Source organism: Schistocerca americana, chromosome 4 (assembly GCF_021461395.2).
Source record: "Schistocerca americana isolate TAMUIC-IGC-003095 chromosome 4, iqSchAmer2.1, whole genome shotgun sequence".
NCBI lineage: Eukaryota > Metazoa > Arthropoda > Insecta > Orthoptera > Acrididae > Schistocerca > Schistocerca americana.
This window is the reverse complement of record NC_060122.1, coordinates 549,673,873-549,690,008: the sequence shown is the minus strand read 5'-3', so window position 1 is coordinate 549,690,008 and position 16,136 is coordinate 549,673,873. Positions and strand designations below refer to the sequence as shown.

At 41.6% G+C, this 16,136-nt stretch overlaps 1 protein-coding gene across 1 annotated transcript in view; it reads left to right on the top strand.

The window, feature by feature from the left end:
* Positions 1 to 16,136, top strand: part of LOC124613608 — a 75,749-nt gene that overhangs the window by 31,544 nt on the left and 28,069 nt on the right. Inside the window, exon 3 of the mRNA XM_047142323.1 lies at positions 1,305 to 1,554. Within this exon, the coding sequence (XP_046998279.1) occupies positions 1,305 to 1,554 (250 nt within the window). The remainder of the gene's footprint in view (positions 1 to 1,304; positions 1,555 to 16,136) is intronic.

The window sequence follows — 16,136 nt, the reverse complement described above, 5'->3', positions numbered from 1 at the left end:
TCTTGCCTTGAGAAAGAACGGGCTTCTCTTTCTCCACAGACTATAGACACTCTCATTCAAAGTTTCTCCATCAGACTTCAAGCTCTCATAATGACTAAGGATGGACACACACCACACTGATGTCAAATATTACAGTTTTGCTGCCACATTGAGAGTAATTTGTTGTAGTTTTGCTGTAGCTTTCGCCAGTCATTAATGGCAGGCAAGAATTCCTTTGATAATAAAGTGAAAGACTTAAATGCATAATGGGAAACTGTGTGCAAAAGCATTCCATCAGCTGAAAGGTGTCCACAGAATGTGCACTGCATAGATTTGGAAACATTTCATGTAATAATTGTCTGAGATTGGATCATGGGAACAGGTGGCAAAGAATCGTATTCAGTTCCAGAGTGAAACTGAAGGCGCAGTCCGAATTATAGAGCCATTATTATGTGCTCGGTTGTCATTCAATCTATTGGTTTAAACAACCAGCCCACAGCCGGTCACACGTTTCAAGACCATTATTACATTGGCGGTTGTGAGACAGGCCGGGCGGTTACCACTTGTTCTTAGTGTTTCTTCTTCTCGGTTGACAGATGGAAGCTGAGAAATCGATCTGTGTAGCGTTCTGTAACACACACGATTTTGTTCGACATTTTGCGCGTTATAATCAATCGATTTCAGGTTCTGTTAGATTTATCTACTACCCCCCCCCCCCCCTCTCCCATTCCCGAATTCCATCAAGAAAACACCCTCCAGAAGTTGTGTAGTGTGCAAATATAGGAAAAAGAAAAGTTATAGACGGTATGAGTGTGAGAAACGTCTAGTTTCGTTCTACTTACCCGTATTTTTTGGGTATACCACACCAACATAAAATGTAAAACATTATTATCTTCACTCCCCATCACTTCAATAGATATTAAGGATAGTTTTATAAAGAATTCCTATTAAAAATTATTATAATTTTGAAACAAAGTGCTTAAGGAAAATTTTCTGATCCTCGTAAATTTAAATAGTAAAGAAAGGATCGACTGTGAGGAAAAATATTAGTAGGATTAGTAGGTCAATGAGTTACAAAGTGGGCATATAAGGCACCACTCTGCCGAACGCCTATCTTATCTCACTTTTTGGCAGAGGACAGTGACAGTGCAGTTGTTTTGAAATCTGAGACGAGACAGCTTGATTTATCATTTGCGAATTAAACAGTGTTAGTTAAATTATAATACTATATAAAATATCTGTATAACCATCTGTTTTCGTTTTAGAAGGATGGTTTCACACATGTGGCTTCCATGTCAGTGAACTGTTTCACTTTTCATTTGCAGGACTGTGGTCACAGTTCCACGCATGACGGAAGACTGCAACCGTGTTAACTGCCTCTTGAACATAACCCCCGATGCTTCAATCCTGAGCTTGCCGCAGGCAATAAAGGCCATGTTGATGGCGATGGAGTTCATGCTCTCGTTTGACTACTCTGTTGGTTACATATTTTTAGTTGATTTGAAGAACGTGACCGCTGCACATGTCACCAAGGCAAGTGTGCGTGACATCTGGAGCCTGGAAACTATCTCCAGGGTACGTTTCTCATGGTGATCACAAAGTTTCTTTTAATTTGCTTTCCATTACCCTTTAAAATAAGTTACTTATAGGTGGATACTTAGATTAATTTATTTAACTAAGTTTTAAGAACAAAACACAAATTTGGATTAGGTTTTCTTTACGGTAACCAGTTTCGGCCCAATTAAGCCACCTTAAGATCAAAATATAAGAGAGTTTTTTACTATAGTCGGTGTGCATCGTTCCAATTGCAGTTGCGTACTGCACATAATTTGCAATGAAGATATCGCAGTACAGTCTCAAGTTGGATTGTAACGGAAAAAACAATTAGTAGAGAACTTTGATAAGAAAGGAGGACACAAAATTATTTCCAAATTATGTTTCAGCAGAAGAAGCAACACAGCGTTTTTACCAAACGAAGTAAAAATGATAATGCACCAATTAAAGTTTATTTTGTGATAGATAATAAACTGCAAAAGACAAAATAGCATTTTTAGACAAAGAGTTCTTCACGATAAGTGTTATTAATGCGACAATCGTCTGCCCAGACAACAAAAAAGTTCTTGAAGAGATCAGGGTAAAGGATGAAACTAACTCTTCAATTATTTTTATTAAACACCGACCTACCGAATTTTCCCTGAGAAAGACAACTCAGACTTAACCTATTCATTTATTACCCACAGTATACAATTCCAATGCAATCTTACTGCTATACATTGAAAACATGCCTTCCATTAATTAACCCAAAAGAATTGCAAGAAATCCTAACAATAATACAAATCCAAAATATTATGAAATTAAAGAAATATGAAATTACCTCCAACTCTGTTAATTGCCTAAACTCATTTCAATCACGAATCTCAACATTGCAAACCCCATTCTTTTTCATAAGTCGCTTACCTCACAGAAAATCTTCCTAACACGAACTACAGCAATTACAGCAAGTAGCAACTACACCCAGCTAAATAAAAAGATTGTTACCACTGTAGACTCTAACTACTAGGAGGCATGTGGTTAGCAATTGAAAGATTTTGTTGAAGAGCAAACAATGTATTTTGAAAATTTTGCGTTATTCTTGTGACATCCAGTTTCAAAAATTATATAATAGTCAATAATTCCAGCGCCCAAACATTACCAAATAAACATCCATCATCATACATTTCCTTGCGTATTTCCTTATAAACACATCATTTCATCTCACTTTACAATACATGTCCTACAAACACAGAATCTCCACTAAGAATAGCATGTCCATACTCTTCCCTATCCACTCACCAACGGCTAGTCTGCCCAACCAAAGAATCCCTTGCCGAAGGCGTAGAGCGCTGTCAGCGATTTTAACACAGTCTACAGCGCTGTCAACGTTCAAACAGGCTACTTACATAGTCCCTGTGCTACCCTCAAAAAATTTTACAACTTGTTATGGGCAGTGGCCATACCATCTTGTTAAAAATTTTATGTTAACAATTTCAAATCAAGCAGATGCACACAAAGGTTAAGCAATATGCTGCTGGGCAATAAAGTAAAAATTCTCCTCACAGTCCCTAAAGACAGTCCCAGTAATCCGTCAGAAGAGAAGTCTACGCCAATTTTACGCACAATGGCCGAGCAGTATACGAAAATGCGAAAGTAAGCAGAGCACAAGCATGCAGTCTTAAAGAAGCAGTTTTGTCCTCCCCACTGAAACACAGTGCTGATTCTTGACATGGAGTTTTGAAATGGTATCGCAAGATTGGTAATGGGTCACAACAGAGCAGACCCAAAGCAGTATCAGTCAAAGTCTTGAAGAATCTTGGTAGAATTGGTGGGTAACCACAAAACAGACCTACTATAGTCTTAGTAGAGATTAGGATAGTAGCGGGCCACCAAAGGTAGTCCTTGTAGAGATGGCCAGCAACCATTCATTGCGACTGTGTGGGTGCACAATCACAATTGAAGAGTCTTGAGGATAATATAGCAAGGCCATGAGCCACCACTGTGTAGTCAGTATTGATGCATTTTACAAGTCCATAAGCCACCACTTGTGCACTCACTATTTTGGTTTTTATTTTTTTATTTATTTATTTATTAGTTTTTTTTTTTTTTTTTTTTTTTTTTTTTTTTTTTTTTTTTTTGCAATATCCTTACAACTAGCAAGGCTGCGAACTAGACTCTTGCTGAGTTATCAACACATGTGCAAGCACTAACACAGTAATATAATCTCTGAGATTTGATACATATAATATGACCAATAGACAAATGTATGCAGTAAAAGGAATCCCTACCATTTACCTAACTTGGCGAAGTGGTGTCTATACAATTACAATTTTACAGCATAAGAATACAATTACAAATGTAAAGAAAATTTCATTATAGTAGAGAACATGGTAATACAAATAACATTTGTACTAAAACAGGCTTTACAAAAAGAATAGAAATAAGCAGATACGTGAGTATTACAGGAATTATGTCATAAGTAAATAAATGAAAAATGAGAATATCACTAGAAACATTAACTTGACACGTCAATATTAAATGAAATCCTAACAGAATAAATAACATCCGAACATCTTCCTAAAGTAAAGAACATAGTACGAAAACAGAGATTAGGCTTGAGGATAACAGTATTCCTCATCATAGTGAATGCAATCTAGTATTAGAGAGAAAAAAATTCTACCAAATGTATCTTATCTATAAACGCAAAGAGATAGGAAGAACACGGAGACACAAGGGTACACATAAACATATCGGAATAACACATAAGAAAGGACAGGATCTGTTTTCAAGTGTAAATGTGTCAAAGTGTAAGTGTAAGTATAACACTTGACACTGCAGCACTTGTGGTGAGCATTTTATACCTCTCATTCATTTTTGTCTTTTCAATAATATCCTACATGCTCATACCTCCTTACTTCCAACCAAAACTACTTCATTTCCACCCAAAACTTCATTTAATTCTCGAAAACCTTACTTCGACATTTGTTTCCACAAAAATAACTTACCTAAACACACTATCTGTATTTATACTTTCAACCAGTGCTTATATTTCATTATTTTTCTTACCTCATCATTCGTTCCCAAGAAAATCCTACCTAAACCTGCTGTCACTAACCCCTATTTATATCTGTTCATTTTCTCTTTCAAAATGATTGTTCCTCATTATACAATACTCTTTTGCCAGACCTTTTCCTTATAGCTTCTCAGTGCATTTCTTTCCAACTCACCACAACCCATTTTCTTATATAGCATACCCCCTCTTAAGCTGACGTAAGTCTGCTGAGCTGAGATACATAAACAAGAGAACAAGGCAATGCAGCAGTAAAGAAAACGCCCTCGTCAAGTATAAATTGTATTTCTGTTCTAACACTGTTCCTATAATGTGCCGGAATTGCATATGATCTGACGAAAAATTTTGTGTGCTCACGAACACGAAATTTGTACTGAAATCCTTTAATTGTTCCTGTTTTGTGAGTAAAAACTGTGGAAAGTGATTGTAAGATGTCAATAATGTCCAGCCTATCAGTGTCGTTACAGTTCTGGATTGTTTGAATTTTTCCTGAATTAAAACCTTAGTATCTAATACGTCATCCAATCATCCCTGTCAGTACTTGCAAAGTGATCATTGGTGTCAAATTCCATCAAAAGTTCCAAACTGTGATCTTACAAAAGGTAAAACCGATTGATTTCCTCATCATGGTTTGAAAGCCAGTCTCCAGATTTCAAAGCTATTGACTTATCTTCTTTCTCTAAACTTATTTCAGCGACGTGAAAGTTTAAAATTGCTTTATACTCATTAAAAAAATTCTACACCTAATATAACCTCTGTCGCCAATAATGGAACAATAAGAAAATTCATAATAATAATTCATAATAATCTGTGGCTTTGAAAAAAGAATTCTAAGTTAGTTTGTTGGCGTACATCTACACTTTTTCTGAAAATTGTCCCTTGTAATTTAATTTTACGTAAAGGAAGTGTGGGGCATTTACTGAAAGCTGTTTCACTAATTACCGATATAGGACTGCCGGAGTCAAATATTGCCGTAAATTTTATGTCATTCGTTGTGATGTGAATTACGGGATATGCAGTTTTGTTCTGTTTCATGTCATGTTCCTGGATTAAAATGTCCTTGTCTTCCATTTTAAGGTAATTGATAGTCATACTGGCTAAGTCGACTGCCTCATAAGTAGGTTTTGTAGCTGCCTGCGGTGCGAGTCATTGTATATTATCTCTATGTTGTCGCGTATCGTTACTGGTATTTGGAGGTCTCATTTCTACAATTTCAACTTGTCGATAGGGCCCTGCCCTATATCAGTCACGCCAGTTCTAATGAAATTCAGGGCTGTCTCATGACTACAGCGTCTGTCGTCTTATCGGTAATTCCTGCAGTTTCTTTCTTGTCGATTAGGTGGCGGAGAATTTCTCCCGGAATCGTAACTACGGGGTGGATTGTTGCGTCTGAAGTCATTTTGTCTCCCTTGATAATAATTGTTGTGGTTACCATATTGTCTCTTTCTACGGTTGTCTCAGTCTTTACCACGGAAATGTCTCTGTAATTATTGTTATTCTGCCAAAAGTTGTCATACGAGTGGTGTCTGTTTTGGTCACGATTTGCGTTATAACGGCAGACTTGTCGTGTATGGTTATTGTTTCTGTCGTCACGAACTTGTCATGGATGTGATTTGCAATTGCTGTTGTTTTCTTGTTTTCACATCATGTGATTGCCCGTGCCGATTTCCAGTTCTTGCAAAAGTCCCTGAAAAACTTGGATTCGTCTTTACAACGTTCAGCCAAAATAATGTATCCTAAGTGTTCAAGCAATTTAACTAAGCAAATGCGAATGAGTTCCGAGGGGCTGTACAGGTTTGACAAATACTGATTCTTGTGAAACATATCTTCAAAACATTTTACAAATCTGGAAAATTCAGATTGTTCGAAATGTTTCATTATAATACTGTATTTTACTCCATCTTGTGTGGCTTGAGACCAATATGTATAAAGGAAGCCATGATAAAAATGTCATTCACTGTGACAGTCGCGAATAACGGATCTCATTCTTACAGCTGATTCATTTTCTAAATAGCCACACACAAATTCTAATCTACGCTCTAAGGACAAATTAATAGGAAAACAAAGAGAAAACTGATGAAGCCATGCTTGCGGATGTATGTCATTATTAGAATTCTTAAATGTTTTAAATTTACGCGTTGTGGTGAAGAGCTTATCGTCAAAGTCACCGTGTCGGTGAGTCGCAAATCGGTCATTGTTGCGTCGTGTCGGCGGTTCCATCTCAGTGCTCGGTGCATCCTGCCGACTCCTTTCATTATCTCCGAAATACCACGTATTATTTACCGGTGACATTTCCGTATTTCTAAACCCTCTTCCCGTGCCGGAGCGCGAGTGTCCTCTGAAATCTGTAATTCTTGTATCACCTGTGCCAACTGATCTTGTACTTCCCGTATTTCTCTTCTGTGTTGCGTATTAATTTGTTTCTGACTATGTTTAAATTTCCTAATTTCCACGTACTCCTCTGTGTCAGTAAACGCTACCAGTCTTGTATCATTCAAAACGTCATCTACCCTCGTAGATAAATTTATTAACTGATCTGAAAGTTAGGCTACTGTTTCCAATAACGTGCCGATTTCCTCCGTGTGTTTTTCTGAACCAAGTTTTCGAGAGTCCATTTGTGTCGTAATCGTATCTTCTGTGTCCTTCAAGTTTTCCGGATTTTTTACAAGTTGGACAACCGCATCGGCAGAAGCGACAGAGTAAATTTTCGGGCTACAAGGTGTCGTGATTTTCGTGAGCAATGGTCTGCAGTTCTTTTATTGCTGCTTCAAGATTCTGTAATATGTCTTCAAGTTGCTAAAGATAGCTGAAAATGCTCACAAATTTGTGTTTTTGCGTCTGCAGAAATATTTTGATATTTCGATTCAAAAAAAATGGCTCTGAGCACTATGGGACTCAACTGCTGAGGTCATTAGTCCCCTAGAACTTAGAACTAGTTAAACCTAACAAACATCCATGCCCGAGGCAGGATTCGAACCAGCGACCGTAGCGGTCCTGCGGCTCCAGACTGCAGCGCCTTTAACCGCACGGCCACTTCGGCCGGCTATTTCGATTCGATGTTGTGTATCTCAGCGGTTAAAATTTTACGTGATTGTTCAAATGTTTGTTTAATTTAGTCAATTGTGTCGAACTTCTGAAGTTGTTTTGTGTTTGTTTCTGATTTTGTTCTATTGTGTCTAACTTTTGAAGCTTTTGGTCTGTCTGATCAAGTTTTTGAATTAATTGCAATAAAAATGCATTAGTGACTGAAACCTGTTCCTTTGTGTTCTTCGTCAGTGTATTTGCACCAGCAGTATTCGTATTTTGAAAAGCAGAGGGTGTGTCTTGATTTAATTGAGACAAGTGCATTGATGAAAAACCTGAATATACGGCATTTGCAATACTTTTTTTTCCGTTATTTCGCAATTGTGAGGCAAACTGTTACCGACCGATCGATGGTCAACAGTTCCCTGTTCAATGATTGTTTCAATTTCTACGCCGTTATTTACTGTCTGGTCTATGTCTCTATACACTATTACTAAATTACTGCTTTGAACATTTGTCAGTTCCTAGCTAGGTGGTGTTAAGAAGCTACGCTCGTCATCGCTGTCATTTCTCAATTTGCTTTGCAGTCTAGTGTTACACTTTTCACTCGCCACGATTATCACACAGTTTTACACAATTATATCAATCGCAATTTGAAAAGCAAAATTAACAAGAAACACCAAAATAGCACTGACAATAATAAATATCTAATTATTTGCAAAAGCGACTGCGGAATACTTAATGCAACCCACATGCATGCCACAACTACTTCGCTCATGGCAATACAGTACAAAAATAAGAAACTACAACTACAAAGGAAATTCCGTACATTCAATTACGTGCTACCAATAAACAATAACTAATTTCTAATGTGCACTAATTAATCAAACTACAAGGAAATCAGAATATTACAGTGAAGTTTCCTGCAGGGTCACCAGGTGAAACTACCTCTTCAGTTATTTTTATTGAACACTGATCTACCGAATTTTCCTTGACAAAGACAACCCAGAATTAACCTATCATTTATTACCCGCAGTCTGACTGCTATACAGTGACAACATGACTTCCAATAAGTACCACAAAAGAATGGCCCTGAATTGTAAGAAACCCTAACAATAATACACTACTGGCCATTAAAATTGCTACACCACGAAGATGACGTTCTACAGATGCGAAATTTAACCGAAAGGAAGAAGATGCTGTGATACGCAAATGACTAGCTTTTCAGAGCATTCACACAAAGTTGGCGCCGGTGGCGACACCTACAACGTGCTGAAATGAGGAATGTTTCCAACCGATTTCTCATACACAAACAGCAGTTGACCGGCGTTGCCTGGTGAAACGTTGTTGTAACGCTTCGTATAAGGAGGAGCAATGCGTACCATCACGTTTCCCACTTCGATAAAGGTCGGATTGTAGCCTATCGCGATTGCGGTTTATCGTATCGCGACATTGCTGCTCACGTTGGTCGAGATCCAATGACTGTTAGCACAATATGGAGTCGTTGGGTTCAGGAAGGTAGTACGGAACGCCGTGCTGGATCCCAATGGCCTCGTATCACTAGCAGTCGAGATGACACGCATTTTATCCGCATGGCTGTAACGCATCGTGCAGCCACGTCTCGATCCCTAAGCCAACAGATGGGGACGTTTGCAGGACAACAACCATCTGCACGAACGATTCGACGACGTTTGCAGCAGCATGGACTATCAGCTCGGAGACCATGGCTGCGGTTACCCTTGACGCTGCATCACAGACAGGAGCGCCTGCGATGGTGTACTCAACGATGAACCTGGGTGCACGAATGGCAAAACGTCATTTTTTTGGATGAATCCAGGTTCTGTTTACAGCATCATGATGGTCGCATCCGTGTTTAGCGACATCGCGGTGAACGCACATTGGAAACGTGTATTCGTCATCGCCATACTGGCGTATCACTCGGCGTGATGGTATGGAGTGCCATTGGTTACACGTCTCGGTCACTTCTTGTTCACATTGACGGCACTTTGAATATTGGGCGTTACATTTGAGATGTGTTACGACCCGTGGCTCTACCTTAATTCGATCCCTGCGAAAACCTACATTTCAGCAGGATAATGCACGACCGCATGTTGCAGGTCCTGTACGAGCCTTTCGGGATACAGAAAATGTTCGACTGCTGCCCTGGCCAGCACATTCTCCAGATCTCTCGCCAACTTAAAACGTCTGGTCAATGGTGGCCGAGCAACTGGCTCGTCACAATACGCCAATCACTCTCGATGAACTGCGGTATCGTGTTGAAGCTGCATGGGCAACTGTACCTGTACACGCCATCCAAGCTCTGTTTGACTCAATGCCCAGCCGTATCAAGGCCGTTATTACGGCCAGAGGTGGTTGTTCTGGGTACTGAATCTCAGAATCTATGCACCCAAATTGTGCGAAAATTTAATCACATGTCAGTTCTAGTATAATATATTTGTCCAATGAATACCCGTTTATCATCTGCATTTCTTCTTGGTGTAGCAGTGTTAATGGCCAGTAGTGTATATCTGAGGTCCAAATGGGCATATTCATTGACTTTCAGGCCGAAACGGTTAAGTATGTAAAGTTTTAGCATGCTGCCGTTGGAAAGCATACCGTGCATGACAGAATTGTCCTGTCCAAAATCGGTGCCGAGAGGGGGGGGGGGGGAGGGGCTGTGGTGCACAACACGTCGTAGATGACATATGTGAACGACAGCTGCGGAGATGTGTATGGGCGAAAAGACGTGCAACTGATTGGCAGCTGACCACCTAGACGAACCAAAGAGCTACCTTCAGTGTCTCCTCAACTACCTTTCAGTGAACGTTGCTGCGGACGGGCCTCTGCAGCATATGCCTGGATGATGCACCCTTACTGACTGCTGTTGATCAGCGACAAAGGCTGGAATTTGCATGCCAGTACCGCAACTAGACGTCCACTGAGTGGCGACAGGTGACCTTTCCAGACGAATCACTTTTTATGCTTCGTCGGACAGAGCGCGTTTGGCGAACACTGCACGAAACATCTGATAGCAAACACCTTGCAACCAGGATGGAGCGTTATAGCGTTATGGTATGCAGAATGTTTTCTGAATGGCACAATTGGCCAACACAAGTAAGCATCTATCCTTGAGAGTCATCATGATTCTACATCCATTTCGCTACCTTCCTGCACGTCCTTGCTGCAGAAGGTGGTTATTGAGGCTTTTGACAAGTTGTCGCATAACGTGACTGGACCATGTACTATGACATAGACTGCCTTTAGACATATCTGGAATTGGTTAGCGGTATACTGTCGTAGGCATTTTCCAGGCCTACAAAAACCAGGCAGGAATCTATAATTCGCTGTAATTGTTTCCCGAGTAGTTGTTTTAAGGCGATTTCCAGGGGTGACCTGTCTACTCGGAAACCGGTTTGTTCTTTAATGCCTTACATTTGTCTTTCACTTTCATTTTCAGAGTTCTGTCACATAATGAGACTAGTAGGGTAGTGGCGGCGTCACTCCACTTTTTATATCAAATTGATATGCAAAATAACTGAATTAATCACCCCCGCCCACCAACGCCTCTGGCCAGGCCCACCCCCACTCCCGGATGACGTCATCTGTTTTTCTCAGCCTGCACGTGTGCCCCAGCCCCTCCCTCTCCCCTCCCCTCCGGGTTTCAATGGCACCGACTCCAATGCACGTTCCTCAAAGTCTTTGAAACCCGCTTGTTTCTGTAGATATGTTGACCATACCTTTGTTTTTTGGTCCCATGGTAGGGAGAATTTGAACATATGAACTCGATACACCCGAACATTCACGTTACAATGGAGGTGAAAGAGGCTGGTTACCTTCCCTTTCTTGACGTGTTGGTTAGGAGGAAGGAAGATGGTTCACTTGGACATGCAGTCTACAGGAAACGTACTCACACCGACTTGTACTTACAGGCTAATAGTTGTCACCATCCGGCTCAGAGTGAAGGGGTACTTTGTACCTTGGTACACAGGGCACATGTCGTTCCGACGCTGAGACTTTGCCAGCTGAGCTGTCCCATCTTGAAGTTACGTTTCATCACAATGGTTATAGTGATAGATAGATTAAACGTGAGTTGCGCTATCGACCAACTGTACATCTGGTGATTGATGATAATTCTGAGTCGACACCTAAGTCTATTGCCTTTTCGCCTTACGTAGGAAACACTTCCAATAAGATCGATCGTATTTAACGGAAATACGATGTGAAATGTGTTTTCCGACATCCATCTAAAATTAGAGTGATTTTGAGTTTTGTTAAGGATGATCTTGGTCTGTGTAAGGCGGGTGTATATCGCATTCCTTGTAGCTGCGGCATGGCATATATTGGTCAAACTATCAGGACCGTGGAGGACTGATGTACTGAGCATAAACGGCACACGCGATTACAGCAGCCAAGTACATCTGCTATTGTAGAACATTGCTTGGATTCTGGTCACCCCGTGTTATATAATAACACTGAGATATTGGCATGCACGTCCAGCTATTGGGACAGTGTTATTAAGGAGGCAGTTGAGAATAAATTAGCGAGCAACCTCGTTAACAGGGATGGAGGTTTCTGTTTAATTTCTGTTTGGAATCCGGCTCTCTCCCTTGTCAAAAAACAGAGGGACAGAGTCAATACTACCTCACCTGCGAGTTCGTAGTCTGTCGATATCTCTGACTTTGGTCATATTTGGTGGCACTGGTGTTCAGTGTGTGTGTTATCTTTCCTGCATCAGTGTGAGAACTGAGGTTTTAAATTTGCATGTACGTCGCCTGTCCGTTGTAGTTTGCCTTGGAAATGGCGGGGTGTTCTCCGCCGAGATATCGGCGGGCGCTAAAAGTGTTACCTGGCTGAATTCCCGGAAGTTACATGAAAGTTGTGTACGCCAGGAGAAACTCAGGTCTCGTAATTACATAATTAATCACAAAGATCGGGCATAATTATACAACCATATGCATAGTGCTACACAAGGATGCCATAAAATCGCAATACAACTAAAAAACTGACGATACCATACAACTAGTGTTATCCTGCTGGGAAAAAATTTCGCAGTACCATTCGAAACTAGTGTCAGACACACTCAAATTTTACCCTATGCCTACAAGATGGCGGGAAAAAGGCAAGGGTGTAAGGTACTATCTTTATTTCTTTTTTTTGTGGGAAATATGTTCAACTGGCAAGATGCTGGTGTTGGACAGAGAGGAGTTATAAAGTGTATTACCTGTAAGTATACAGTATCTATCGGGTAATCGAAACCAATACATGCTATCACAATTGATGGAAAAAAAATGCTTCACAGATCTAATTACACATCGAAATTGTAGTGAAAAAAACAGCTCTGTTTATGAAGTGGTCATAATCCAGCACATGTACTGGGGAAAATCGTCGTCCTGAAAGACTTCAGAGGGGGTGGTAGTTGAACATGCGTTCTTCTCGATTTACAATCACAAACTGCCAAACCAAGGCCTTCTCACATCTCCTCACGCCTCCCCCCCCCCCCTCTCTCCCTCCATTCATCCATCTACGGGGAGGACACATGCTTCCTCAAACGGCCAGATGCCCCGCAGACCTTCTCGCTCCCCCACTCCCACTGTCAGCCCTTTGTTGTTTTTCTGCCGACCTGCGTATGGCTGCAAGACCCACCAGGCCTACCGCGGTCACTCGCGATATGCGACATGCCTTTTAGAGTCTCTGTATCTGTGCATGTGTAGCTGATGGCCTCCAGGTCCGACAGTAGACCCGAGCTAGTGTTCGCGTGTGGATCCGCCGAGCGTTATATGAGGAGCGCTGTTGGGATGTGGATCCACAACACGTCATATGTGGAATAGGGCTTGAAGGTGGATCAATCACGCGTTACGTCAGGAGATGTGTTCTATGTTCTATGAAGTTGGATCCACCAGCGGGATGAGCACATCATGGAAGCCTTCTGTGACACGTGCACAGATACGGACATACAGAAAACAGAGCAAACGTGCTGCAACCGTAGGATATGTGACTGACTGCATTTGAGTACAGTGCTATACTATGCCGCCCAACCAGAAAAATAGCGCATTTGCGCTAAGCATTGGCAGCTGTACTGCATTTACAAGCAATTTTAGAACACGAAACGATAAGTGATGTGTTCGCATGGACAAAAGTGACATAGAATAGATAAAATGACGGAAAATACGTATAAATTGAGGGAAAATACGCCGAAATGCGGGGAAACTGAGGGAGTACTACATGTCTCCTGACTGGTCCAGAACAATTCCTGCCGCGCAGGATTAGCCGATCGGTCTAAGGCGCTGCAGTCATGGACTGTGCGGCTGGTCCCGGCGGAGGTTCGAGTCCTCCCTCGGGCATGGGTGTGTGTGTTTGTCCTTAGAATAATTTAGGTTAAGTAGTGTGTAAGCTTAGGGACTGATGACCTTAGCAGTTAAGTCTCATAAGATTAAAAAAAAATTCCTGTACATGGGAACGAGTATACAACAGCAAGAGGAATACGAGAAAACGTTGAGATTGAAGCACCGGGAACCGGGTAAACAATCTTTTATTTTTCACCGAGGCAGTATTCTACTGCATGTCTATTGAGGTAATAGTGACACGCACGAGTTGACTGTTGTCTTTGATGCTTTCCTTGAAAGGGGAGAACTATCTGCCTTACTTGCATAAGCGTTAAAGGAAGACAGAGTGTGGATGGAGTGATCGATTGAGATGGAGTTGTAACGAGGTAGGCTTCAATGGTAGGCTGATGATGTATTCTAGAGAGAGAGGGACCTGTTGCTGCAGGTCATTTGACCATTTTTTTCCGTTGCGCTGTCGGGATGCGTCATTTGTGTGACATAACCTGAATCCAACTCACATACAACTGCATGTTCTGCGTGTGACTTAGAGCACTGTCTACTTGCGATTGTTAACAACAAACCTGTCGGTCATCAGAGGACTTCCATCCTGGTTCGAGCATTCCTCTAGACGAACGAAGATTTATGCGATGTACTCCATTCCCTTGCCGCATCTTGGGCATAAAATCGAGTCTTTAGTTTAATAACTATGGTGATTCAAAGTTAGCGACAGGTGCTTGTGAGGTATTACAATCCCCGTGTGTACATCTGCTTGACAGATGTCCTATTTATGGAGTCTGTGGCAGAATGAAATGTATTTCCACATGTCAAATGGTTCAAATGGCTCCGAGCACTATGGGACTTAACTTCTGAGGTCATCAGTCCCCTAGAACTTAGAACTTCTTAAACCTAACTAACCTAAGGACATCACACACATCCTTGCCCAAGGCAGGATACGAACCTGCGACCGTAGCGGTCGCGCGGTTCCAGACTGTAGCGCCTAGAACCGCTCGACCACTCCGGCCTGCTTCACATGTCAAACACCGCTGCTATGCTTTTGTCCCTTTCTTTGTAAGAGGCATTCTCCGATACTAACGACCATTGTATATAGGACTGATGCTAGCATAGTATGATTTCTGAACCTAGATCGGATGTGGATATTGGGAGCTATACATCTCTGAAAAACTATATTGTATCACAAGGAATCGATGTTTTAACGAAGTAGCTTTTCATTTTACAGTTTATCGTCATAGTTTATCGTTGACAAACCCGCAACGAGAATGTATGTCACACGCTGGAAATATATTTCTTACACTGGGATAGTAAGAGCGTTGCATTCCATATAACTAATAGGTTGGAAACCGCAACGATCTAACGTTATAGACTGATTTAAGCGCAGAAGATTTTAGCCTTAGGAGTGCCTGTGTTTATGTTTTCTCTTACCAATACTTTCTCGGTAATGACTCCAGACACTATAATAATACTTTAGAATTGCAAGCGCAGTAGATTTACGTAAAACGCAGCAAAGTCCGTCCGTCCGGAGCTCCATCATCCATAAAAACCACCCGTTTCTTGCTCTTAACCGTCTTTTATATCGTCACAACAGTTTCGAAGCTACTGTACACCGATAAGGGGTGCTACCTTGAGAGGTGGCATGAGCCCCCTCTCATATTTCTCTGAGTAATTCGATCTTCCTCTCTAATTGCATGTGGTGAAAAGTTGCTATTCCATCACATGCGGACTTCCCACGCAGCGTCTCTCGTCACCCGGGTGGTCCGGTGGCAGGTGGGCGCTGCTGCTCTTGAAAGGGTTAAGCCAATGTGTGTGAGGGAGTCGAGTGAATGCTTTCCAGACGCCGACATTGTCATAAGAGCGGCGGCGACACGCCCACAGGGGCCTGACGGAGCGGCTGGGCTAGAGATTCCGTTACTTCGCAGAAACTTAGTGAAAACCGTTTCTGGCGGGCTACCAGCGAGGCATGGGAAAGACTTGTGTTCCCAGGCAGTCTTGGCGGGCAAATTCCCGCGTTTTCTGCAAAATCGTAACTGTGATTGGCTTGCTCAGGGCATAGCTCGGTGACGTAGCAAAATCGACGCAGAAATTGGCGCCAAGAATCTCCGTTGGTGGAAAGGAAGTGCTTCGGCAATAGAGTGGAATTTTCCGCCGGTATTTCGAGTTGCTGATTGGAACGTTTAACCACGGCCACCGTC